This window comes from Rutidosis leptorrhynchoides, chromosome 4 (genome assembly GCF_046630445.1).
Source record: "Rutidosis leptorrhynchoides isolate AG116_Rl617_1_P2 chromosome 4, CSIRO_AGI_Rlap_v1, whole genome shotgun sequence".
Lineage (NCBI taxonomy): Eukaryota > Viridiplantae > Streptophyta > Magnoliopsida > Asterales > Asteraceae > Rutidosis > Rutidosis leptorrhynchoides.
In genome coordinates this window covers 236,453,550-236,479,483 of record NC_092336.1, presented here as the reverse complement: position 1 = coordinate 236,479,483, position 25,934 = coordinate 236,453,550, and the positions used below count along the sequence as shown (strand labels likewise).

The following is a 25,934-nucleotide window of genomic DNA, read 5'->3' as shown; positions in this document are numbered from 1 at the left end:
ATTTTATGAATTACTCCATATCTTTTCAACACCTTTTCCATTTGCTTATTGCAAAAGTGGGTGCCCCGGTCACTTATAAGAGCTTTAGGCGTGCCAAATCTAGAGAAAAGCTCCATCAAAAAATTTACCACTACTCGGCCATCATTTGTTGGTAGAGGCTTTGCCTCCGCCCATTTAGACACATAATCTATGGCGACAAGTATGTAGAGGTAAGAGTGAGATTTTGGAAAGGGGCCCATAAAGTCAATTCCCCAAACATCGAACACCTCGCATACTTGGATGCTTTGTTGAGGCATTTCATCCCGTTTAGTTATTTGACCGGCCCGTTGGCACGCGTCACAAGCCTTGCAAACAGCGTAGGCATCTTTGAATATTGTAGGCCAATAGAAACCGGCCTCGTAAACTTTCTTCCCCGTGATTTGGGGACCAAAGTGCCCACCTGTTGGACCACGGTGACAGTCAAGCAGAATTTCGGTGCATTCTTTCCCCGCAACACACCTGCGAATAATTCCATCCGCACATCGCCTGAATAAATAAGGGTCTTCCCAAAAATAGTACTTTAGGTCACTAAAGAATTTCTTTCTTTTCTGATGTGACCAACCAGTTTCTAGGTACCCTCCAACAATGTAATTGGCGAAATCAACATACCACGGATCCTCCACCTTCTCTACTCTCATTAGGAATTCTTCGGGAAAATCATCTTTAATACTCGATTCATGGAGTACTTCAAGATTGGGATTTTCGAGTCTAGAAAGATGGTCCGCTGCAAGATTTTCTGCACCTTTCTTGTCCTTAATCTCGATATCAAATTCTTGCAAAAGCAAGACCCACCTTAACAATCGAGGTTTTGCATCCGGCTTAGAGAAAAGATATTTTAATGCCGAATGATCAGTGAAGACAACAGTCTTTGATAGGACAAGATAAGATCGGAATTTGTCAAAGGAAAAGACGATCGCAAGGAGCTCTTTTTCTGTTGTTGTGTAATTTAATTGGGCTCCTTGTAAAGTCTTGCTCGCATAATAAATGGGTTGAAAATGTTTCTCAACCCGTTGGCCCAAAACTGAACCAACCGCAAAATCCGATGCATCGCACATTAGCTCGAATGGTAATGACCAATTTGGAGCTATGATTATTGGTGCGTTGACAAGTTTTTCTTTTAAAATTTTGAATGCCTTAGTGCATTCACTTGTGAAAACAAAGGGTGCATCTTTTTCAAGAAGTTTTGTTTAATGGCGTTGCAATTTTTGAAAAATCCTTAACAAATCGCCGGTAAAACCCGGCATGCCCAAGAAAACTTCTCACACCCTTTACGTTTGAAGGAGGTGGAAGGTTGGCGATGACGTCAACCTTTGCTGGATCCACCTGAATACCAACACTTGAGATTTTGTGCCCTAAGACAATGCCTTCTTTAACCATAAAGTGGCATTTCTCCCAATTTAGCACTAAGTTCGACTTCTCACACCTGATTAGCATTTTCTCCAAATTTAGAAGGCATGAATCAAAAGTGTCACCGAAGACTGAAAAATCGTCCATGAACACTTCCATGCAATCCTCAATCATATCGTGGAAAATGGCCATCATACACCTTTGGAATGTCGCAGGAGCATTAAATAGACCAAAGGGCATTCGGCGATATGAGAAGGTGCCATAGGGACACGTGAAGGTAGTCTTTTCTTGATCTTCGGGGGAGATGGGAATTTGAAAGTACCCCGAAAAACCATCTAGGAAACAATAAAAGCTATTTCCTGCAAGTCTCTCTAACATTTGATCAATAAATGGTAGAGGAAAATGGTCTTTTCTTGTGGCTTCGTTTAACTTTCGATAATCTATACAAACCCGCCACCCCGTAACAGTTCGTGTCGTGATAAGCTCGTCCTTATCATTTGTGGTAACAGTTATACCACCCTTTTTTGGAACACAATGAATCGGGCTTATCCACGGACTGTCTGAGATTGGGTAGATTAGACCTGCATCTAGCAATTTAATGATTTCCTTCTTGACAACGTCTTGTATATGAGGATTTAGTCTCCTTTGACGTTGCACCACTGGTTTGGAATTTTCTTCCATTAAGATCTTGTGTGTGCAATAAGAAGGACTAATTCCTTTTATATCATTAATTTTCCATGCAATGGCCGGTTTGTGGGCCTGTAACAAGGAAACAAGACGTTCTTTCTCATGTTCAGAGAGAAGTGAGGAAATAATTACCGGAAGCTTTGAATCTTCCTGAAGGAAAGCGTACTCAAGATGATCAGGGAGCGGCTTAAGCTCCAAAATGGGAGGTTCCTCAATTGAGGATCGACTCCGGTACTCGCTATCCTTGCTCAGTTTTTCTATTTCCTCTTCAGTAGGTTCACACTCATTTTCCATCAAAAATGTGGCCATCACATCCATTTCTTCTTCAGTGAATTCATCATCTCCATTTGCCAAATCGTATACACCTGTTTCATCCGATTCGGGAGATTCTTGCAAGAACTCATAATGCGAATCTATACTTTGCATAAAATAACAAGTATCATCTGTAGATTCAGGATATTTCAATGACTTGTCAATTGTAAAAGTCGCACTAGCTTCACCAATTCTAAGGGTCAACTGCTGGTCATAAACATCAATGACACATCGAGCAGTATTCAAAAATGGCCTACCCAAAATAATTGGTATTCTTTCATCAACTTCCATGTCTAAAACCACAAAGTCAGCCGGAAAGATCAGATTCCCGGTCTTAACTAACAAATTCTCTATTATTCCTCGAGGGAATTTTATAGAGCGATCAGCTAGTTAAATAGCCATTCGTGTGGTTTTGAGTTCCCCAGGGGCTAATTTAAGGTAAATTGAATAGGGCATTAAATTGATACTAGCCCCCAAATCGGCTAATGCCCTCATGCAATCAAGGTCACCCATTAGACATGGAATAGTAAAACTACCCGGATCTTGAAGCTTTTCAGGAAGTGTGTTAGACACCAGCGCGGAACATCTAGCATTTAAAGTTACTGATGATTTCCATCTTCTTTCGGTTAGTAAGTAAGTCTTTTAGAAACTTAGCATACTTTGGCATACCTGAGATAACATCAATAAAAGGCATGTTTATGTTTATCTGTTTAAACATATCTAGAAATTTTAGCCTTTCGGCTTCCAGCCTTTCTTGTTGTTGTTTTCTTGGGAATGGGAGCGGTGGTTGATATGGTTTCACTACGGGTTTTTCCCGTTCTTCCTTTTCAACCACTTTTTCCGGCTCCTTAACCGGTTCATCGTTTTGGTTCAATGGAACTCTGAAATCAGAATTTTCGGGCATTTTTGGAGCATCGTATGCTAGACCACTCCGTGTGGTGATAACATTTGCGTGCTCATTTCGTGGGTTTTTACTGGTATCGCCCGGTAAACTACCTGGTTTCCTCTCGCTCAGTAAATTGGCTAAACCACTCATTTGTTTTTCTAAATTTTGAATTGATGCTTGTTGGTTTCTAAATTGATGTTCATTTTTCTCGTTGGTTTGGTTTATATTTGTGACAAGCTGAGTTTGTGATGTAATTAACTTTTCCAACATACTCTCTAAATTTGACTTTTTCTCTTCCTGTTGGGGTTTTTGGTAAAAACCCGGAGTTTGTTGTTGGAACCCACTACCTGACCCTTGTTGAAAATTGGAAGTTTGACCTTGAGGGTTGTAGGGGTTGTTAAAGTTGCGGTTAAATTGGGCTCTTCCCTGAAACTGGTTATTATTTCTTTGGCTTATGAAAGCCACTTCTTCTTTTTGAGCCATGGTTAACCCGGCATCACAATCTTTACCTAAGTGTAGACCACCACAGTATTCACAACCTACTTTCATACTATGGATTTCTTTTGTGATTTTGTCCATGTTTCGGACAACACCGTCTATTTTTACACCTAGGGAGCTGAAGTCATCATAAGCACCGGCGCTTTGGACTTGAGCATTTCGAGTAATTGGGCGTTCTTGATGCCACTCATGAGAATAATCGGCTAGTTTTTCGATTATCTCATAAGCCTCTTGCTCGGTTTTGTCCATAATTGAACCTCCGGCCGCTTGATCAATGGAAATTCGGGTTGCAACTTCGCAACCCTTTTAGAAGATTTGAACCTGTTGAAAGGTATCCAAACCATGGTTTGGACACCCTCTAAGCATTTTGGAAAATCTATTCCATGCTTCGTACAAGGTTTCCATAGGCTTTTGACAGAACTGGGTAATCTCCTGTTGGAGTCTCGCGGATTTAGATGCTGGAAAATATTTCTTAAGAAATTTTTCCATCATACTATCCCACGTTCTTATCGTTGCCTCGGCTAATGAATCTAACCAACTTCTCGCTTCCCCGTGGAGTGTCCACGGGAAAAGTCTTAAAAATATGGCCTGGTCAGTTTCTGGTTTAAGTTTGAATAGAAGACATATCTCTTCAAAGAGACGAATATGTTCGTTTGCGTCTTCATTAGGACCGCCACTAAATTGACACCTATTATTAATCATTTGAAGAATAGGTCCTTTAATTTCAAAATTTACCTCACCCGTGAGTGGAGTAATAGCACTACCTTGTCCGGTTCTAGTCGCTTTCATCCTTTCTGCCATTGATTGTCTTGGTACCAACGGTCTTTCTCCTTCCATTTCAAAATTTGGTGGTTGAACTGGTTTACCAAAGTCTGAATATCTAGGCTTGGTGGTACTTGATTCTGAATCAAAAGTTTCCTGTTTTGATGAAGATTCAAAAATATCAAGCACTTCTTTTGGAATTCTACCAAGCTTTCTATCCGGTTCTGTCAATGGTGTAAATAATGGAGATTCTGAACTTCGGGTATGTGGCATATGCAACCTATAATCTGCCAATCACACAACTAACAAAAACTATCACACATACCGATTCTACAAAATTAAAAATCAAAGACTATTAATAATTTAAAATAATTAAGAAACTACTTAATCACAAATTAGTTAATAATCCTATTTTGACACAAAACTGTCCCCGGCAGCGGCGCCAAAAACTTGATGTGCGAAAAGTGGTATATGAATTATCGTATGGAAAATACCGGTTTTAGAGATTGCTACACACTAACGGGCAGTGTACCCGATCGTGTAGTAGTATAGAAACTGGTTTAGTTCCGTGTATCGTTCCAAGGACAGTTATATCAGTCAAACTAGAATTAGAAACTATATTATGATTAACTAAGTGAATTAAAGTAAAAGTACAAGTTTATGTTTTGTGGCTGTTTTAACGATTTAGCCAAATCAAAGAAGGTTAAATGTAAAAACAATATTTTTAGTCTTTTGGTTTATAAGATGCAAATAAATACAAATAAAGCAAGTAAGATAGTTTTGAATTAAATCAAAGAGATGAAATGTTCATCTAGATATTTTACCCTCGGTATTGGATGTAAGTTTAGATATTAAGCCCTGATTGAATACTTAGGCGTGTAGTTATCTAATAGGTTAACTAAGAGTTCTCTCGGATAAACACGCAAATACAATAACAAGCTCAAGGGTTCCCTTTTTACTATGGTTCTTGTATTTGTAATCAAATAACTATAAGTATGCTAATCACCTAAATCGACTCACCAAGAGTTCTCTTTAGCAAGTACTCAAACTAGAATTACTAAGCGAGGGTTCCCTATAACTTAGACCTTTTCGTTTGTGACTAGTTGATCAACAAGATTAAAGACTTGAATAACAATTGCCTTTGCGTTCGCTCTACACAATTCATTCCTATTTTGTTTAACCGTTTTAATCTAGTTTACCCCCTTGGTCCGGTTTAGCAAACAATCAATCTAAGACAAGTTGATTGTAAATCAATATGATACATCAACAAGAGTTCTCTTTATCAACAACATATCAATTAACTAGATACAAATGGTTTTAACAACAATAAGCATGGTTCTTAATTCAAGCTTCAATCTATCACGCATAATACATTCAATCAATAAGTTTACATCCAATACCTTGGTTATTAATCTAGACAAACATTATAGAAACTAGCCAACAATCATGGTAACAGACAACAATACATTCAAATTATAAACTAAAATCATTTCTGAGAACAAGTGAATAACCTACAAGAACAAGAGTTCTTGGATGAAGAAGATGTTGATGGATGATGCCTTGATGTTGAGCCTCTTCAAAGAGGTTGGAATTCTCCAATATGCTCCTGAAAATCGTCTCTAAAACTCTCTGGTTCGTAACTCCTTTGAAACAGTCCCAAAAATGAGCCTTTAAAGTGGAGAAATTAGGTAAAAAGCAGAAAAGTCGGGTACACCTACTTCGGGACGTCGTCCTAAAAGGGAGGACGGCGTCCCAAAATAAAGGGCAAGACGGCGTCCCAGACCACCTAGACGGCGTCCCACATTAAAAGCCAGGAAGGCGTCCTGCAATGGTAAACGGCGTCTCGAAATAAAGAACAGGACGGCGTCCTCCAAGGCAAGACGGCGTTCTACTTGGCTTTTAGGCACTGTTTCGTTTTCTTTTCAATATTAGTTCATTTGGACGAAGTCTAACATATCGGAAGCCTTGTTTTATCATTTTAGAGCGCTATCTTGACCTTAACTCGTATCGGGATCAACCAATGTCATAAATTATCAAAACTCGTTGTAAATTACTCTTCCGATACAAATTCGCGCATCTTGACATATCACTTGTAGATCACCTTCATTAATTTCGATTATAGAGCGTTTTAAGCGATATTGCGATAGATATATATGATGTAATTGAGCAATATCAGTCTCCATCTTTTCTATCCACCGGGTTAAACCGATCGGTCCTTCCGTTCCACTGAATGATGAGGGCTTGCAAGCTTGAAAAGTTTTGTAAGTGCACCCCACACGAGGATTTGGGTTAACTGCAGCACCTCTTGCAGCCTCGACCCATAACATTCTGTCGTTCACTCGTTGATTGATGAGTTCCTGGATTTCTTGTTCCGTCATTCGGTTCAATCGCGCCATAATCTTCAATAAGAATGAAAAAAAATAATTATTCACATGGAATATTATAGATGTAGTATGTATTTACAGTACATCGTAGCTTATTAATAATATGAACCAGTTATTATTATAAAAGCCTTTTCTTCTTATTAGCATTTTATAATTATATCTAGGGTAGTACCTACCCGTTAAAGTTCATACTTAATAGCTTAGTACGAAAATCATTTACTACCCCCCAAATAATACTTAACCATGGAAAATTATTGCATTTCACACTTCACTATTTTACATATGCTTATCTTACATCGAACATTAAGCAAACCACACTAATAATATTATACAAAACATTATATGATCCCATGGTTTAATACGGCAGCGCATCGTTTGGTCTATTTTCTAAGACGTTTAGGTTCAATGAATCGCCTAACGCTCATCCTAGCTGTCTGCCTATATTTTGGCTGTGGGACTGAAGAACTGGATGCCGGGATAGAACGAATAGGAATAGCGGGAATAGGGGTGGTAGTGTCTAGTGGAGTTGGTGCCACATCATCCTTACTAAACTCAGGATTTGAATTTTCTAATTCATTAGCCTTTCGTTTCTTTCCTAGTTCGAACTTGTCTTTTGTAATTTCCTGTATTTCTTCCTCGGGTTCACTTTCCTCCTCGGGTTCACTTTCCTCCTCGGGTTCACTTTCCTCCTCGGGTTCACTTTCCGGGTTCTCTATAGTCGGTTCATCCGGAATTTGTGAGTCTTCCCCAAAGATATTATTTTCTTCATCGGATAGGTTAATGACTGGAACACCATCTGAAGATTCTGGTTCGGAGTCGCTGAATGTGATAACAAGTTTTGAGCCCGACATCTATCACACAACAACTAACCCATTAGTACTACATAATATTTACATATAAATTTTAACCAACAATGATAAGCAATGGTTTTTAAATCAGACCCGGTCAAAGTCCAGACTTACTAATGTATCCTAACGACTTATCAGTTAGACAACCTAATGCAAACCTGGTTCGCTAAGACCACCGCTCTGATACCACATGTCATAACCCGTCCTTAACCATAAGAACGAGTTAGATAACGTATGATTTCATTGCGAGGTATTGACCTCTATATGCGACATTTTTAAAAGAACAACTGCATTTATTTTACATTACAAACCATAACTCTTATTTTAATACAAGCTTTAGACAATAAAAAGATGACTATCGTTTAGCGATAATCTTAGACTTACAAACTTTACATGTGATGATAACAATACGATTTCTAGCATATTTTACATTACAAATCCTCCGATATGCAGTTTTATTTTTACACAAATATGCATACTCAAGATCTTGTTTAAATTCAACATGTTGCAGCGGAAGCTTTTAGTTATCACCTGAGAATAGACATGTTTAAAACGTCAACATAAAGTTGGTGAGATATAGGTTTAATGCCGGCAGCAATATATATATATAGACCACAAGATTTCACATATAAACATTTTAATAAAAATATTCTAAGTGGTTGAGCACTTGGTAACCATACTTAACATTTAATCACGTCGCATATTCCCTTTATTATGAAATCTTACTACACCGTACCAAGTGTAGTCACGAAACGAAGTACTGTGCAACAATTGAATACTGGTCGTCCAGTCCGGTTGGGGTTGTCAGGCCCGATAGATCTATCAACAGGATTCGCGTTTACAATACCGCTGTAAATATTAGTTACCAAGCTACAGGGAAGTATGCCAGTGGTACAACTCAACGTAGAATATATTTTTCAGTTACTTGTGTCCATAACGTAAAACATAAAATACATGTATTCTCATCCCGAAATACTTAGAGTTTAAAAGTGGGACTATATACTCACTTTCGTCTTGAAGATATGTAATTTTGACTTGGTCTCCGATTGATATCACGAACCTATCCATATATAATATATCAATACCTTTTCTTTTTAAAACAATCGTCACATATATATACTTATTATACTTTTAATACCTTTAATAATTTCTTAGTCCGTAGTTAGCAGTCCGATGTTAGTAATTCAATTTTAATGGTTCATTTTTAGGTGTTTAATAAACCCCCAATGAAATAAATAAAACCCCCATCGTATATGTATTGGTCGAGATTAATCTTGACCCACGGTACCGGTGTTGTCAAATGACGTGTTGCGTACATAAAGTACCGGTGTTGTCAAATGACGTGTTGCGTACAATCATGGGATCTTATGATTAATCTTCTCGTATTGTTTACGGGTGATCCTGAACCATATAAAATTAAATTATGAGTACATATATATAAAATATTATGTTATTTTAAAAAGATGTGATTTATTTAATTTTCTCCAATTATTTTCGTAGCTAAACTAGTCTTAGATATCCGATCTCGTTTTGGTCATAGTTTCTTCGTTACAACTCCGTTTTCGTTGATTCAACTTGCCACTTCCTTGGATCGAGTCCCTCTTTAAGACTATGAACTGTAAATACCTTAATTTGTATTCGAAATCACAGGTCATAGGTCAAACTTTAGTGAAACTTATGAAGTTAATCATTTTCCATCATGTAAACAACCTTAAATGATTATTTTTCTAAAAATACTTATACTTTGAGTTAAATCATGAAATTTTTATGTGTTATCATATTCATAGTAAAAATCATTTTTCCAGAAAATAAACCTCCAATTCAAAGTTTAAGATGGTTTTTAATTATCCAACCCAAAACAGCCCCCGGTTGCACTCCGACGTCGTAAATTCAGTTTTTTAAGGTGTTCTTTGAAAAACCAAGTTATACCTTGTTAAATTAACATATATTTATAATATATTACAGGTATTGAAGTATTTTAAAAGTTAAGTTAGAAGGATCTATTTAGTTTGCAAACAAGTTTGAAAACATTCAAACTATGTTCTTGTTGTTAAAATTTTATACCATATAATAAGATAGCTATATATATATATATGAATCGAATAAGGTTATGAACAAAGTTACTACCTCAAGTTACTTGGACAAGATTGCTGTAAAAGAGGAGTAAAGACCTAGAACCAAAAGAGTGGTGGAGTTGGATGAAAGATTGGAAGTAAACTTGTGTTCTTGAAAGGATTCTTGAAGTGTTTTTGTAAGGTTTTTCTTATGGTGTTTAAGTGATGTTTTTATGGCTAGATCTTCATGGATACTAGCTGAATGGTTATGGAGTTTCTTAAGAGTGTGTTTTAGTTAAAGGAAATGTGTAGTAAAATAAAAATGGAATGGAGTATAAATGGTGGTGTAAAAGGTGTATAAGTTTGTAATTTTGTGAAAAAATCTTTTAATCATGTGAAATTGTCATACTAGATAACAAAAGTAGTTACCTTATACATAAGGCATTGAACAAGGGCTGGTTGGAGGTGATTTGATGTGTATATACCAATAGTAAATACGTATATAGGTTAGGTATGATACGAGTACATGTACTCTAGATATACGTATAGAAATTTTGTGAAAAATGGAATGAGAATTCAAATATAGCTATCTTTTGTGAATACACTTATATTGTTTTATGTATTTAAGTCCTTAAAAAGTATTTAAATACATTACTTATACGATATATGTATAAACATTATAGGTCATAAGTATTTATGTCAAATAACGTTACGTATGGTTATCGTTTTAAAAACTTAAGTTAGTAGTTTCAAAATATACTTGTAACTTATTGTTATTAATACAAAATGAGGTATTAAAACATTCTTAGATCATGTTAAATATGTATATATACATATATATACACAAACGTATAATTATCATATATTGTATAGTTCGTGATATCATCGGTCAAACTAGACGGTCAAACGTTGTGTAAAACTCTTTTCGAAGACATAAGTCTCAACAATTTGGATTGCTTGTCATGTTGGTAAGGTTTAATTTATGTAAATATTAATCTTATAAGTATAGAATGATCGAAAAAGTGCGGGTCATTACATATATGATATGCATGTTTTTGGAAAGCTGGCGAAAAATCAATAACTTTTCATTTAGATATCGAATAGTTTCGATGAACGGATTAAAAGATATGATCAACTGAATTATGATTGACGTTAATTGAAATTGCTTTTGAATCTGCAATTAAGATTTAAACAACTTGTTTACGAGATTGATAAAATGGATTTTTAAATATTACCAGCCTAGTAAATGAATCCTTATTTAAGGCACGTCTCGTTTTGTTGAACAATTGTCAAAATTGACTGTTTATCATGTTTTAAAGCCTTATAAAAACTATAGACTAATTTTACAAGAATTGGGAAACTATGTGAAATGTTAAAATGTTTCGATTGCCATGATCATTCAACTATAGTATAAAGTCAGAATGACTTTTTGAAATGACTTTTGATAAACTTTTGTATGTTGATCTCGAGCATTAGGATTGTGATACACTATGACCTGACCTAGCTTGATAGACATTTATTGACCAACATATGTTCTCTAGGTTGAGATCTAAGATTATTTGGTAATCCGAGTTTCAGTCACATTTTGGTGAACGACTTTATATGCTGCTAAGGTGAGTTTCATTTGCTCCCTTTTTAAATGATTTTGCAATATATATTTTTGGGCTGAGAATACATGCACTTTATTTTAAAAACAATGGATACAAGTACATACTAAATTCTACACCGAGTTTGAACCAAAAATCCCTTAGCTTTGGTAACTACTAACTGCCGGTTATAAGAACTGGTGGGCGCGAGTAGTAGTATATGGATCCATAGGGCTTGATATCCCCGTCCGAGCTAGAGCACTAGCCTTTTAACAGACGTATGCTATTTGAGAAGCGCACACGTTGGTTTGCGTGTATTATTAAGATGATTATACAAAGGATATAAATTATATATACGTTAAGTTTAGTTACCAGGGTGCTCAATTTCGTAGAATATTTTGATAAACGTTTCTGGATGAAACAACTAAAATCTTGTGATCCACTTTTATATACAGAATATGCGAAACATCAAAACTATGAACTCACCAACCTTTGTGTTGACAGTTGTTAGCATGTTTATTCTCAGGTTCCCTAGAAGTCTTCCGCTGTTTGCTTATATGTTAGACAAGCTATGTGCATGGAGTCTTACATGGCATATTTTTCAAGGAAACGTTGCATTCACAAACTCATCACCGTGTATCTTATTTTGACTGCATTGTCAACGGATGTATTATGGTAAACTATTATTTATGGTGATTGTCTATATGTAGAAATCATCAAACGTTGAAAACCTTAGAAATTGATATTCATTTATTGTGTACCTTTTGAAAAGAATGCAATGTTTACAAAATGTATCATATAGAGGTCAAATACCTCGTAATAAAATCGATGAATGACGTGTTCGTCAATACGGATTTGGAGCGATCGTCACAGGTAACTCCCAGACCAACCAATACCGGTGAGGTACCCAAATCCGGTAAAAGTTTTGATTTCAGAAAACTTGCCCAGTGATACCACTGGCATGCCATTTTCAAACTTTTCTAGTTTCATAACTAGCTTGATTTTTCAAAAATCAAAAACTTTTCATGAAGGTCCTTATTTACCCGGGGATTAAATCTTTTTGACCTCACCGCCTATCATCTTCATTACTTCGCCACTCATAAATATCCCAAAACCTATCCTCACGACGACTCAAACAATTTCACCGACATCGATAGGTTTTTCACTGTTATCCTCCTCCAGTGTACCACATCTCTCCTTCAAAGACATTGTGAATGTTCTTTCTGTGCTTCACAAAGTTAGCGAATGAAGTAGCTCAGTGTTACGTCCTCAACGAGATGATCATGACAATTCTGAGTCATGAGGGAGTGAAGAAAGCTGTAGAGGGTACTTATTCGAATTATTTGTCAGGGGTGAATATTGGTATATCAAAAGTTAAGGAAGCTGTTGGTACACCTAACACATCTGGAGGAGATGGTCAAGGGGTTAGTCAATAATACATCTGGAGGAAATGGTCACGGAGTTAGTTAATCTGATGAAGATTTGGATCTTCAAACTATGTAATTTTGTGATTTCTTGTAATATGCACTTTCTTATATCAACAAGTGTGGCATGATGAAGTGTGATCCACAATTCATCATGAGGGGGAGAACACGTTTATATGTTGATATCAAGTTTCATTTCAACAACAAATTCAAGGAATCCAAGATTTCAAATCAAAGACCCGCAAGCATCAGTGGGCCACAAAATCAAAATGATTATTGTGTCGGTACTGGTTTTGATTCATATGTGACGAATTCTGCAACAACTCATCACAAAGAGCTTCCGCAACGCAACTTCAAAAGTAGATTTTAAACAACATATCCAAGAATCAATGGTTGAAACTTCAAGAGTAACAAAATCAGAAGATTATCATTCAGAAAACTACTCATATAATGTCAAGACAAGTTTGAAGTTTTCTCGACAAAATCTGAAGATAGTCATCGTGTGTTTCAAAATTAAAGATTTCTCGCAGAATTTCAAAGCTATTGAAGTCAACAACTCGTTCATCAATAATCTTCTCAAAGCATTCAAAAGTCATTATGAAGACGAACAAAAACAACTCAAAGAGTTCATCGTTTTCAAGTTAAAGATCAAAAATGGGAGATTATTATCAAAGAATGAGTTTATTCAACCAAGCCAGTTATCGAGAAACAGACGAGCACAAATCAATACATAGGGGGGAGATTGTTAGGACTCATAAAAAAGTCGTAAAATGTATCGATTTGTATGCTAGGACTTAATTGTAAAGGGTGTGGGTATTGTGTCTATAAATACCCACCCACCCTCATTGTCTAGGGTTGATGCTCTAAGTCATTTGTTCAAGAGAGGTGTGGAATTAGAGTTCATTTTAGCACATTTACTTTTTCTCTCTAGGTTTATCTTCTCCATCTCACTTTCTCACTCTAGAATTAAACCTCAATTATAATCGAATCATGTGAATTATGTAACATCAGCTACTTATAAGGCTTTGGGTCGAGTGGTGGGGAATCATTATATCTCCGATGTATATTATTTGCTTAATTCCTTGCTTAACCGTGTAAAACATTTTAATTAGTAAAAAAAGTTGTATTCACCCCACTCCTCCCCCTCTACAATACTTCCGTTGTTATTTCGGGACCAACAAAGCATCTTACTGATTATTTACAATGAAATTGATTGGTCAAAAGTCGATTTAGTTTTCTACCCAAATGTATATACGATCAATCATAAATTAGAAACGTACCATATTTACTAGGACTAGTGATGATATTTCTCTCTATCTCTCTATCTCTCTTTTCTCTCTATATATATATTAAAAGAAAACAATAATAGTCATCCATTTGAAATTAGACCATGAATAACCCTGCCTGTGGCATCACAGGCGGATTGTACACTTTTTGGCTAAAAAGTACAATCTGCCTGTGACATGGCAGATGTCAGTAATAGTCATCCAAATGTGGGTCCAATCAGTTTTGTTTTTTCTTTTTTATTTGATATTAAATATGCATTCAAAATATATTTTATAAACAAAATGCATATAAAATATAAAAAACATCACAAAAATAATATTTCATAAAATTCAACCATTACATAAATTAATATAGTTCAACAATACTTAAAATCTAACCATTACATAAATTAAATTACTCGTACAATATAAACTAGTTCGCAGTGCAAAATGTGGGTAGAAGGTTCCAAATATGCTCAACAAGATTGATTACGTACTATATTTTATAAAACTATATTTATACAAAAAATATATAATTATATATAGTAATATTATTATTATAAACGGGGGGTTTACCGTTTAATGACCGGTTTGTTAATTTTATATTTTAAGCGTAAAGATAAATGACAATAATTAAAGTGCGTAAAATAAATGACAAAATTAAAATGACAATAAATAAAATGACAGTAAATAAAAGTACGATGAGAAATACAATAAAAGAATTATGATTATTTAAACTTCCATAATCATGATGTTTGACGTTTTGATTTTAATTTATTACTCTGGGTTAATTGTCCTTTGTCCTGGATTTATTTGAAACCTATCTAGTTTTTGTCCATAATAGTCCATCGGTCATAATTATAAAATGCTCGTCAAATTAACCTTATTTCCGAAGTCAAATATTCCAACTAATTAGGGATTTAAACTGTAACAAGGTTTTAATACTTTGTTAATAATTACACCAGGTTATCGACTGCGTGTAATCCAAGATTTTAATACTTTGTTAACAACTACACCAATTACCCTTATATGTAATTCACCCCTGTTTTAATGAGATATGAATATTAATTACCCACTTGATCAGTTTGAATAATCAATTACCCAACCCGAATAATTAATTAAATTATCGTAAAGGATGTCGTATAAATGTCACTAAATAGGACATTCATAATCATTTAATAATTATTAGATTAACTAATTTAAAGATAGGTTTGACAGATTCTAATGAGTTGTCATTCGATTAGACAATACCCCCCATCTATTAATAGTCCATAGTCCAATGTCCACAAGTGTCGGTCTTTTTTCCAAACCCTAATTATGGTATAAAATCCAATAACTTCGTCTTAATATTTAGTCCAACACCACGATTACTTCAGCTCATATAAGCATACTAATAACTTAGTTACGGGACATTAATTTAAAAAGGAAGAACATAGCTTACAATGATTATTAATCGCGTAGCGTTCCACGGACAGAGTTCCGACTTTAAAACTCGTAAAACATTCTTACAATAACCTTATTATTATTAACTTAAATTAAAATTATAATTATAAAATATAAATATAAATGTAAACTGAGAAAGAAAGATAGAAAAAGGGGTGCCCAATTCGTCGAGCAGGAGGCTGGCTTTTTTAGGAGAATTCAGAATACTGTAGCTCCGCGATCGCTATGATTCGTAAGCATTGGGCTCCGCAATCGTGGAGGTCGTTTTTCCAGCTCACCAATTAAATCCAAAATGTGGGCGGATTTGTATTTTATAATATATAATATATATATAATTAATTATATATTATATTATATTATATTCTTGTGCATAGTTGACTTGTAATTTTAGCTCCGTTGAGTCGTACGTTGATAGTTGGTTCATGTCTCGGTTCCGGATTTTCGAACGCCTTTTCGTACGCTTTAATATCTTGTACTTTATGTTTTGCAACTTGTAATTTGTACAAAAAATTATTTTCCTTAACTCCCAAAATCAGCGCAAGTCTTTAACTCACTTTTGGTGGCACTTTTGAGTGCACTATGTCTTTAGTGGCACTTTTCAAGCTTTAGTGACACTTTTTCTTCAATTCTTTAATCTCCGTGCTTCGTCTTCACATTTATTTATTTAAACGATTACAACTTAAAAATAGAATAATTACAACTAAAAATTTTACATATTGAGATGATATTGCGACTAAATATATGTTCCTTTTTAGTATTATCAAAGATCATCGGTTAGTTGGTCGTGCACCATCCTATCTCTAATCTCTCGGATGATAACTCTTGATCTCGTCCTCTATTCGTTATACGCTCTGGACGATTCTCCATCAGTTCGGTAATGAAATTTTCCTCCCAATCACTTAACGCAAATCCTTGATCTTCTAAGATCATATTATGTAATATGATACAACAATCCATAACTCTTCGCATCTTGTTCATTGACATAGCGTGTGCCGCTAACCTTAAAATATGAAATCGACCTTGAAGAACCCCATATGCCCTGTTAACATCCTTTCGGGTACTAGCTTGAAACCGCGTAAACTTAAACCTTGGGTCATCTGTCGGTGCCGCATAACCTTTGACGAAGGTAGCCCAGTCAGGATATATACCATCAGAGAGGTAATAGCCTTTTGTGTAATGATTACCATTTACCTCAAATGGTGCGGGTGGAGTTGTTTCGTTCTTTAGTTTATCAAAAATCGGTGATTGATTCAAAATATTTATATCATTCTTGGAACCCGTCATCCCAAAAATGCATGCCAAATTCACAAGTCAAACGAAGCAACTGCTTCTAGCATAATGGTGGGTTTCTTGTGATCACCTCGAGTGTATTGTCCCTTTAAAGCAACTGGACAATTCTTCCACTCCCAATGCATACATTTAGTACTCCCGAGCATACCCTTAAAATCATGTTTCTCCTCATGTTTACTATATAATCGTTCAACATCGTATGCATTGGGAGATCTCATGTAACGTTCTTTGTATAAATGAATAATACATTTACAAAAGTTGTCTTAACAAATTATTGAGGTTTGCTAACTCATTTTTAAGTATTCATCAAACATATCGGCAGCGGTTCCATACGCCAACTGGCGTAGAGCTGAAGTCATTTTTTGCAATATTGTAAAAGTCGGCCTACCGATAGCATCAAAAGGTTCCCTAAAATAGGAAAAATAATCGGGAATATTATGACTATCGAAATCAGAAATACCTCGAGAAGTTCGGAGAAATAACTGAATACGCATACGAAAACGCCTTTTAAATTTATGTTGCGGAAACACGGGCGCGTCACTAAAATAATCCTTCCATAAGTTTTCTGCGGCTTTCTCTCGATCTCTAGGAATATAAATTCGGGATCTTGGAACACACTCGGATGATTCGACTTCGGCATCTTCACCTTCTAATTCTTGAATTAGTGCAACAATACGCTCGTCTTTCAAATCGGATTCCGAATTAAGTAAATACGATGCCATTTAAATATATATAAAATTTGAATAAAAGTGTTAAAATAAGAGAAAATAGAGAGTTTGATGTGTTAAAAATGACGGGGTTTGAAAAATCAAAAAATTGAAAAATATCTGTTAGACAACGGCTACAAAATTCATCCAATCACAAACCGTCACGTACACTGACGCCTTTTTTCCGTGAGATTCTCGTCTGACGTCCCGAGGGCGTGAGAGCTGACACCGGGTTAGAGGCGTTAGAGGGAGTCAGCGAGCCTGACGGGACCCCTCTAACGCAGCGTTAAAAATGGTCTTAAACAAATCCTAACCATTCATTCAATATAATCTCTTGAATCTTAGCCTTTAAAATTGCCAACAAAGCATTATGACTTCATAATCATCCTTCCGATACATATTTTTACGAAAATACCTTACAAGTATAGTGACGAAAATACCTTATAAGAATGATTCAAAAATTGAATTGTCAGAATAATTATAGCTTAGATAGTACTATTTGTTAGGTTGTTAAGAAACCAAAACAGTTCGTAGTAAAATTGAATTACTAATAATAAAGTAAACAAGTTATAACATGAAAAATAACAAATAACACACATATGAAAGCCAAGTACATAGTAACTATAATTGAGATCAAACCAACTATAGTAGCCTGACCCATTCAATGAATCAATGGATTGACATCTCACTATTCAAATTAAAGCCAAGTACCGAAAACTTTGAAGAGTAAGAAACATAGATTTTATGACACTTTTGCTAGCAACATCTTCTTATAGCCCAGAGTGTACAATTGTGTCATAACCCTGCATCCAATCAAGATCACACAGCTTATAAGATTTGCCATTAAGACTTCAAAATAAAATTTTTGCTAGGCAGACTCACCAAACACTAAAATGATGACATTTCCCTACATCCAATCAAAATCGCTGAACTTATAGATTGATCATTAACACATCAAATTAACACTTTTGTGGGACTTTCTTGCAGTCATATCAAATAACATTTTGACACTAAAATAATGAGAGAAGACTTTCACGTACCTTTTTGATACACCAAAACCTTTTTATATCAATCCACTCTACCCGTATACCCCTTATAACAACCAACTATTTGAGTTTTGCAGTCGATTTTTGACCGACCACTTGTATTTATAAAATATTAGTGTCTAAAAAATTTGACCAAATTTAGCAAAAAAGGATTTTAGCAAAGCAAAGGACAAAACCACATTTAACCATGTGAACCTCAGTGTCTATAATATGCATACACATAAATGTATGTAAATATTTATACATATTAAGAGCTATGCATATGTCTATACATATGGGCGTACACATTCGGCAACAAAAACTTATAATAAGATGACAATCAAGAGAAGTTAAATAAACATTCTACAAACCTCTTGGTGCCTTTCATTTGTTGCGTCTGACATGTCATGTTGTTCTTCTGCCAAGTTTCAAAATATTATCATTAAATCTTTGTTCAAGACCTTCATAAGTCTTTGCTGCAAGATTATTCTCATAACCCATCTTCATAGCCACCTACCGAGTCCGATATATGATATAAAATCAATCTTTTCCAACAACCTACTCCACGATGATGCAAGTAATGTCATCTAGATAGGAGTGTTCAATAATTAAATAACAACTATGATCCATTTTCAAATATGAGCAAAAAAATCATCTATTACTACAAATTACATCTAATAATCTCTTCGGGACATTGCTTTACAAAAAACAAGAAAAATAAATAAATAAAATAAATACTAACATATTGTATAGCTTGGGTCTTTTTCATTATAAAGTTACCATTAGTATTGCACCTGTATATTGTGAATTCATCGGTGTCAAAGTGAGTCTCGTTTGTAGAATCCATCAGGAACCGTTTCGAGCATTTAACTCATTTAATGCATGGACACTTTGGATGTCTCTTTCCGCATGGTTCGTGTATCATGAACTCCGAGACTATTGCATTCAGCTCGGGATCTTCATCTTTGTTTGGTATTTTCGCCCGTATCACGTTGTTTATTTTAATTGCATTGGGTAACTTGTTTGCTACATCAATAATTTACTTTTTTTAGAACGATACAAAACGATAATTTATCATTTATATAAACTGAGAAAAGATAACAAACAATTTGTAAGATATAATTGAATGATGTGATACATGGTTGCCTTCCCATGGTAACCTTACCTTTATGAGAAATTTTAATGTGTATCCTGTACTCCGAGTCATCTCTTCTACTACTGATACGGCCTAAATGTGCATGTACACTTGCATATTTTATCGCCCCTATTAAATAAATTAATTAATACAAATATTTATTTCCACTGAAACAACCAATATCAATATATTTGGAATCCACAAACCTGAATATATCTGGGCGTTGATCATAATCAACATGCTAATTATATGATGAATATTTCCGTTTTGAAGCTGAAACAATGAGATATTACGTATTAATGATGTTTAATAACATATAAAAAACTATATACATTCCAACAATTCCCAAACATGTGATATCAAATATGTACGATTCACGAACCTATACAAATATGTACATATATATCAAAGTATGATCAAAATATAATTACAACCATTTTTATTATGTTTTAAAGATTTGAGTGTATTAAGTCAGCTGTCCTCGTTAGTAACCTACAACTAGTTGTCCACAGTTAGATGTACAGAAATAAATCGATATATATATATATTATCTTGAATCAATCCACGACCCAGTGTATACACGTCTCAGGCTAGATCACAACTCAAAGTATATATATTTTTGGAATCAACCTCAACCCTGTATAGCTAACCCCAACATTATTGCATATAGAGTGTCTATGGTTGTTCCAAATAATAGACTTAATTCCGCCAATAGTCCTTAAAGTTTACCTCTTTTTTCATCCTCGACCTTAAAGTTTTTATTTTTCATGCTCACCCTTAATGTTTAAATTTGGTTTCAAATTCGACCCTGGAACTAACTTTCGTTAACTTATTACTGTTACTATTGAGTCATATGAGGGCAGTTTGGTCAATGTAGTTTAATAATAATAAACCTAAACATGCTGCTAGTTAAAATCAAACCACGTCTGCTATTTTGATGTAATTAGGTCAAGAATGCTTCTTTGGGTCAATATTGCTTCTTTGGGTCAACATTGCTTCTTTAGTCATAAAGTTGTTATTTTGATGCTCACCCTTAATATTGGAATTGCAAAAATGGTGGTTATACTGAACAAAAGTCACAATGTAAATTAGATTTATATTTGCTAGTCACAAATGTGAACCAAAATTTAGTCAAAAAATTGACTAAAATTGACCAAAGACTAAAGTTGAATCAAAGATCAAAGTTGAACCAAAGACCAAATTTTTCTCTTTAGATCACTGCACACTTGTGATAACTGACCAAAATCATAACTTTAAGGATTACTTTAGTTTACACTCTAGATTAGTGCACACTTGTGGTAACTTTAGATTAGTGACCAAAATTGACCAAAGACCCAAGTATACACTTTACACTTTAGATCATTGTACAATCTTACACTTGTGGTAACTGATTGCACAAACAAACATTAAATATTACATTAACATTAGATTTTACAAACAATAGATATTACATTAGTTTGTGACTTTACAAATGGACTTGACAAATTGTACCTACACTAACCTATTTTTTTTTTTTTTATTCAAAGACCAAAGTTTAGTCACAAACTTGACCAAACTGATCTCTTTGTTTGACCAAACTAATCTCTCAAATGCATACTCTTATTTTAACCAAACTGGTCTGCAGTTTGCACTTGTTTTGTACCCTGCACAAACTGTACAGAAGCAGTTTCTTTGTATTAAACTGCACAAACGTTTTGCTCAAACCTGTATATATACAACAACAGTAACTTTTTAATACTTGTTATGTATTAAGCTGCACAAAACTTGATTTATAAACTTGATTTGCATTAAACTAATGCATTGTATTAAACTAAAGATCATCAAAAATATAATCCATTGTATTAAACATCAACATTACAATCATTGATGGATTAAATTACATCAAAATACCCTAAACGTTCACTGATGAATCAAATTAAATCAAAGTACTATACAATATATAATCCAATACATAATACTTAAGCCCAACAATATTAATACAAACTAGAGACGTCTTCTTTTCCGTTCTTCAATCTTTTGTTTCAATGCGAAGTCCAGCTTGTCTACTGCACCAACAATTAATCATCTTCGTAATTCGGGAACTAGGGTTTGCCAAGGGGACGATTGAAATTTGGGAACTAGGGTTTGCATTGATTAAAAAGTGCAGCTGGGATTAGACATACATGGTTGGTATATATGTTATATACAATATACAATATACGTAGTATACAAAAGACATACACGCAAAAAGACTAATGTACCCCAAAATTGTAAACACGTGATACTAAATTAACGCTATGGAATTAACAGCAGTTAACTTGAGGACCTAAATGAAACCATATCATAACTTTAACGGTTAGAATGAAATAAAAAAACTTTAGGGCCCCGGATGAAAAAAATGTTAAACTTTAAGGACCTTTGGCGTGATTAAGTCCAAATAATATATATAGATGGGTCGATATGATATGTCAAAACATTTGCATACGTGTCTATGGTATCCCAAGATTACATAATATATTAGAATACATGTATAATACAATATAAGTTAACTAGGATATGATTTGTATAGATTTGTTAAACATTTCCCGTAGCTAAAAAGATCAAAAATATCCAATCTTGTTTTACCCATAACTTCTTCATTTTAAATCCGTTTTGAGTGAATCAAATTGCTATAGTTTCATATTGAACTCTAATTTAAGAATCCAAATAGAAAAAGTATAGGTTTATAGTCGGAAATTTAAGTTACATGTCAATTACTAAAGAGGTAGTCATTTCCGTCGAAAGAACGACATCTTGATGACCATTTTGAAAAACATACTTTAACTTTGAGTTTAACCACGATTTTGGATACAGTTTCATGTTCATATGAAAAATCATTTTCCCAGAAGAACAACTTTTAAATCAAAGTTTATCATAATTTTTAATTATCCAAACCAAAACAGTCTCTGGTTTCACTACGACGGCGTATATCCGATTTTATGGTGTTCATCGTGTTTTCAGGTTTTAAATCATTAAGTTAGAATATCATATAGATATAGAACATGTATTTAGTTGATTTTAAAAGTCAAGTTAGAAGGATTAACTTTTGTTTGTGAACAAGTTTAGAATTAACTAAACTATGTTCTACTGATTACAAGTTTAAACCTTCGAATAAGATAGCTTTATATGTATGAATCGAATGATGTTATGAACATCATTACTACCTCAAGTTTTCTGGATAAAACTAATGGAAATGAGAAAAATGGATCTAGCTTCAAAGGATCTTTGGATGGCTTGAAAGTTCTTGAAGCAGAATCATGACATGAAAACAGTTCAAGTAAGATTTTTACTCGAAATAAGATTGTTATAGTTGTAGAAATTGAATCAAAGTTTGAATATGAATATTACCTTGAATTAGAAAGATAACCTACTATAAATAACAAAGGTTCCTTGATCTTAGGTGATTACTTGGAATGGATTAGAAAGCTTGGAAGTAAACTTGCAAACTTGGTAGTATTCTTGATGTTTATGAAACTATACTTATGAATTTTATGAAGAACACTTAGAACTTGAAGATGGAACTTGAGAGAGATCAATTAAATGAAGAAAATTGAAGAATGAAAGTGTTTGTATGTGTTTTTGGTCGTTGGTATATGGATTAGATATAAAGGATATGTAATTTTGTTTTCATGTAAATAAGTCATGAATGATTACTAATATTTTTGTAATTTTATGAGATATTTCATGCTAGTTGCCAAATGATGGTTCCAACATGTGTTAGGTGACTCACATGGGCTGCTAAAAGCTGATCATTGGAGTGTATATACCAATAGTACATACATCTAAAAGCTGTGTATTGTACGAGTACGAATACGGGTGCATACGAGTAGAATTGTTGATGAAACTGAACGATGATGTAATTGTAAGCATTTTTGTTAAGTAGAAGTACTTTGATATGTGTCTTGAAGTCTTTAAAAAGTGTAAGAATACATATCAAAACACAACATGTATATACATTCTAATGGAGTCGTTAAGTCTTAGTTAGTCGTTACATGTAAGTGTTGTTTTGAAACCTTTAAGTTAACGATCTCAATTAATGTTGTTAACCCAATGTTTATTATATCAAATGAGATGTTAAATTATTATATTATCATGATATTATGATGTATGAATATCTCTTAATATGATATATACATTAAAATATCGTTACAACGATAATCGTTACATATAAGTCTCGTTTCGTAATTCTTGAGTTAGTAGTCTTGTTTTTACATATGTAGTTCATTGTTAACACACTTAATGATATATTTAAATATCATTTTATCATGTTAAATATAGTGTATCAATATCTTAATATGATACATATGTATTTAGTAGACGTTATCATAACGATAATCATTATATATATCATTTCGAGTTTCTTAACTTAGTAATCTCATTTCTTATGTATATCACACATTGTTAATATATTTAGTGAGATACTTACTCATCATAATCTTATGTCAACCATATATATATGTCTATATATACCACAACATGTAGTTTTTACAATTTTGTAACGTTCGTGAATAGCCGGTCAACTTGGGTGATCAATTGTCTATATGAAACTTATTTCATTTAATCAAGTCTTAACAAGTTTGATTGCTTAACACGTTGGAAACATTTAGTCATGTAAATATCAATCTCAATTAATATATATAAACATGGAAAAGTTCGGGTCACTACAGTACCTACCCATTAAATAAATTTCGTCCCGAAATTTTAAGCTGTTGAAGGTGTTGACGAATCTTCTGGAAATAGATGCGGGTATTTCTTCTTCATCTAATCTTCATGCTCCCAGGTGAACTCGGGTCCTCTACGAGCATTCCAGTGAACCTTTACAATCGGTATCTTGTTTTGTTTAAGTCTCTTAACCTCACGATCCATTATTTCGACGGGTTCTTCAATGAATTGAAGTTTTTCATTGATTTGGATTTCGTCCAACGGAATAGTGAGATCTTCTTTAGCAAAACATTTCTTCAAATTCGAGACGTGGAAAGTGTTATGTACAGCCGCGAGTTGTTGAGGTAGCTCCAGTTGGTAAGCTACTGGTCCGACACGATCTATATTCTTGAATGGTCCAATGTACCTTGGATTTAGTTTCCCCCGTTTACCAAATCGAACAACGCCTTTCCAAGGTGAAACCTTAAGCATGACCATTTCTCCAATTTCAAACTCTATATCTTTTCTTTTACTATCCGCGTAGCTCTTTTGTCGACTCTGGGCGGTTTTCAATCGTTGTTGAATTTGGATGATTTTCTCGGTAGTTTCTTGTATTATCTCCGGACCCTAATCTGTCTATCCCCCACTTCATTCCAACAAATCGGAGACCTGCACTTTTTACCATAAAGTGCCTCAAACGGTGCCATCTCAATACTAGAATGATAACTGTTGTTGTAGGAAAATTCTGCTAACGGTAGGTGTCGATCCCAATTGTTTTCGAAATCAATAACACATGCTCGTAGCATGTCTTCAAGGGTTTGTATCGTCCTTTCGCTCTGCCCATCAGTTTGTGGATGATAGGCAGTACTCATGTCTAGACGAGTCCCCAATGCTTGTTGCAACGTCTGCCAGAACCTTGAAACAAATCAACCATCCCTATCAGAGATAATAGAGACGGGTATTCCATGTCTGGAGACAACCTCCTTCAAATACAATCGCGCCAACTTCTCCATTTTGTCATCTTCTCTCATTGGCAGAAGTGTGCTGACTTGGTGAGACGATCAACTATTATCCAAATAGTATCATAACCACTTGCAGTCCTTGGCAATTTAGTAATGAAATTCATGGTAATGTTTTCCCATTTCCATTTCGGGATTTCAGGTTGTTGTAGTAGACCTGATGGTTTCTGATGTTCAGCTTTGACCTTAGAACACGTCAAACATTCTCCTACATATTTAGCAATATCGGCTTTCATACTCGGCCACCAAAAGTGTTTCTTGAGATCTTTATACATCTTCCCCGCTCCGGGATGTATTGAATACCTGGTTTTATGTGCTTCTTTAAGTACCATTTCTCTCACATCTCCAAACCTTGGTACCCAAATTCTATCAGCCCTATATCAGGTTCCGTCTTCCCGAATATTAAGATGTTTCTCTGATCCTTTGGGTATCTCATTCTTCAACTTTCCTTCTTTTACAACCCCCTGTTGCGCCTCCTTTATTTGAGTAGTAAGGTTAGTAAGAATAATTATATTCATAGCTTTTACCCGTATAGGTTCTCTGTCCTTTCTACTCAAAGCATCG

At 34.5% G+C, this 25,934-nt stretch overlaps 1 protein-coding gene across 1 annotated transcript; it reads right to left on the bottom strand.

The window, feature by feature from the left end:
- Positions 1 to 16,839: 16,839 nt before the first annotated feature.
- On the bottom strand, positions 16,840 to 17,547 carry LOC139841488 (uncharacterized). The gene is made up of 2 exons (XM_071831703.1): positions 17,115 to 17,547; positions 16,840 to 17,051 (listed from the first exon to the last, which is right to left on the bottom strand). Exons 1-2 carry the CDS (start codon positions 17,545 to 17,547, stop codon positions 16,840 to 16,842), a joined length of 645 nt encoding a protein of 214 aa, XP_071687804.1.
- Between the last annotated feature and the right edge of the window lie 8,387 nt (positions 17,548 to 25,934).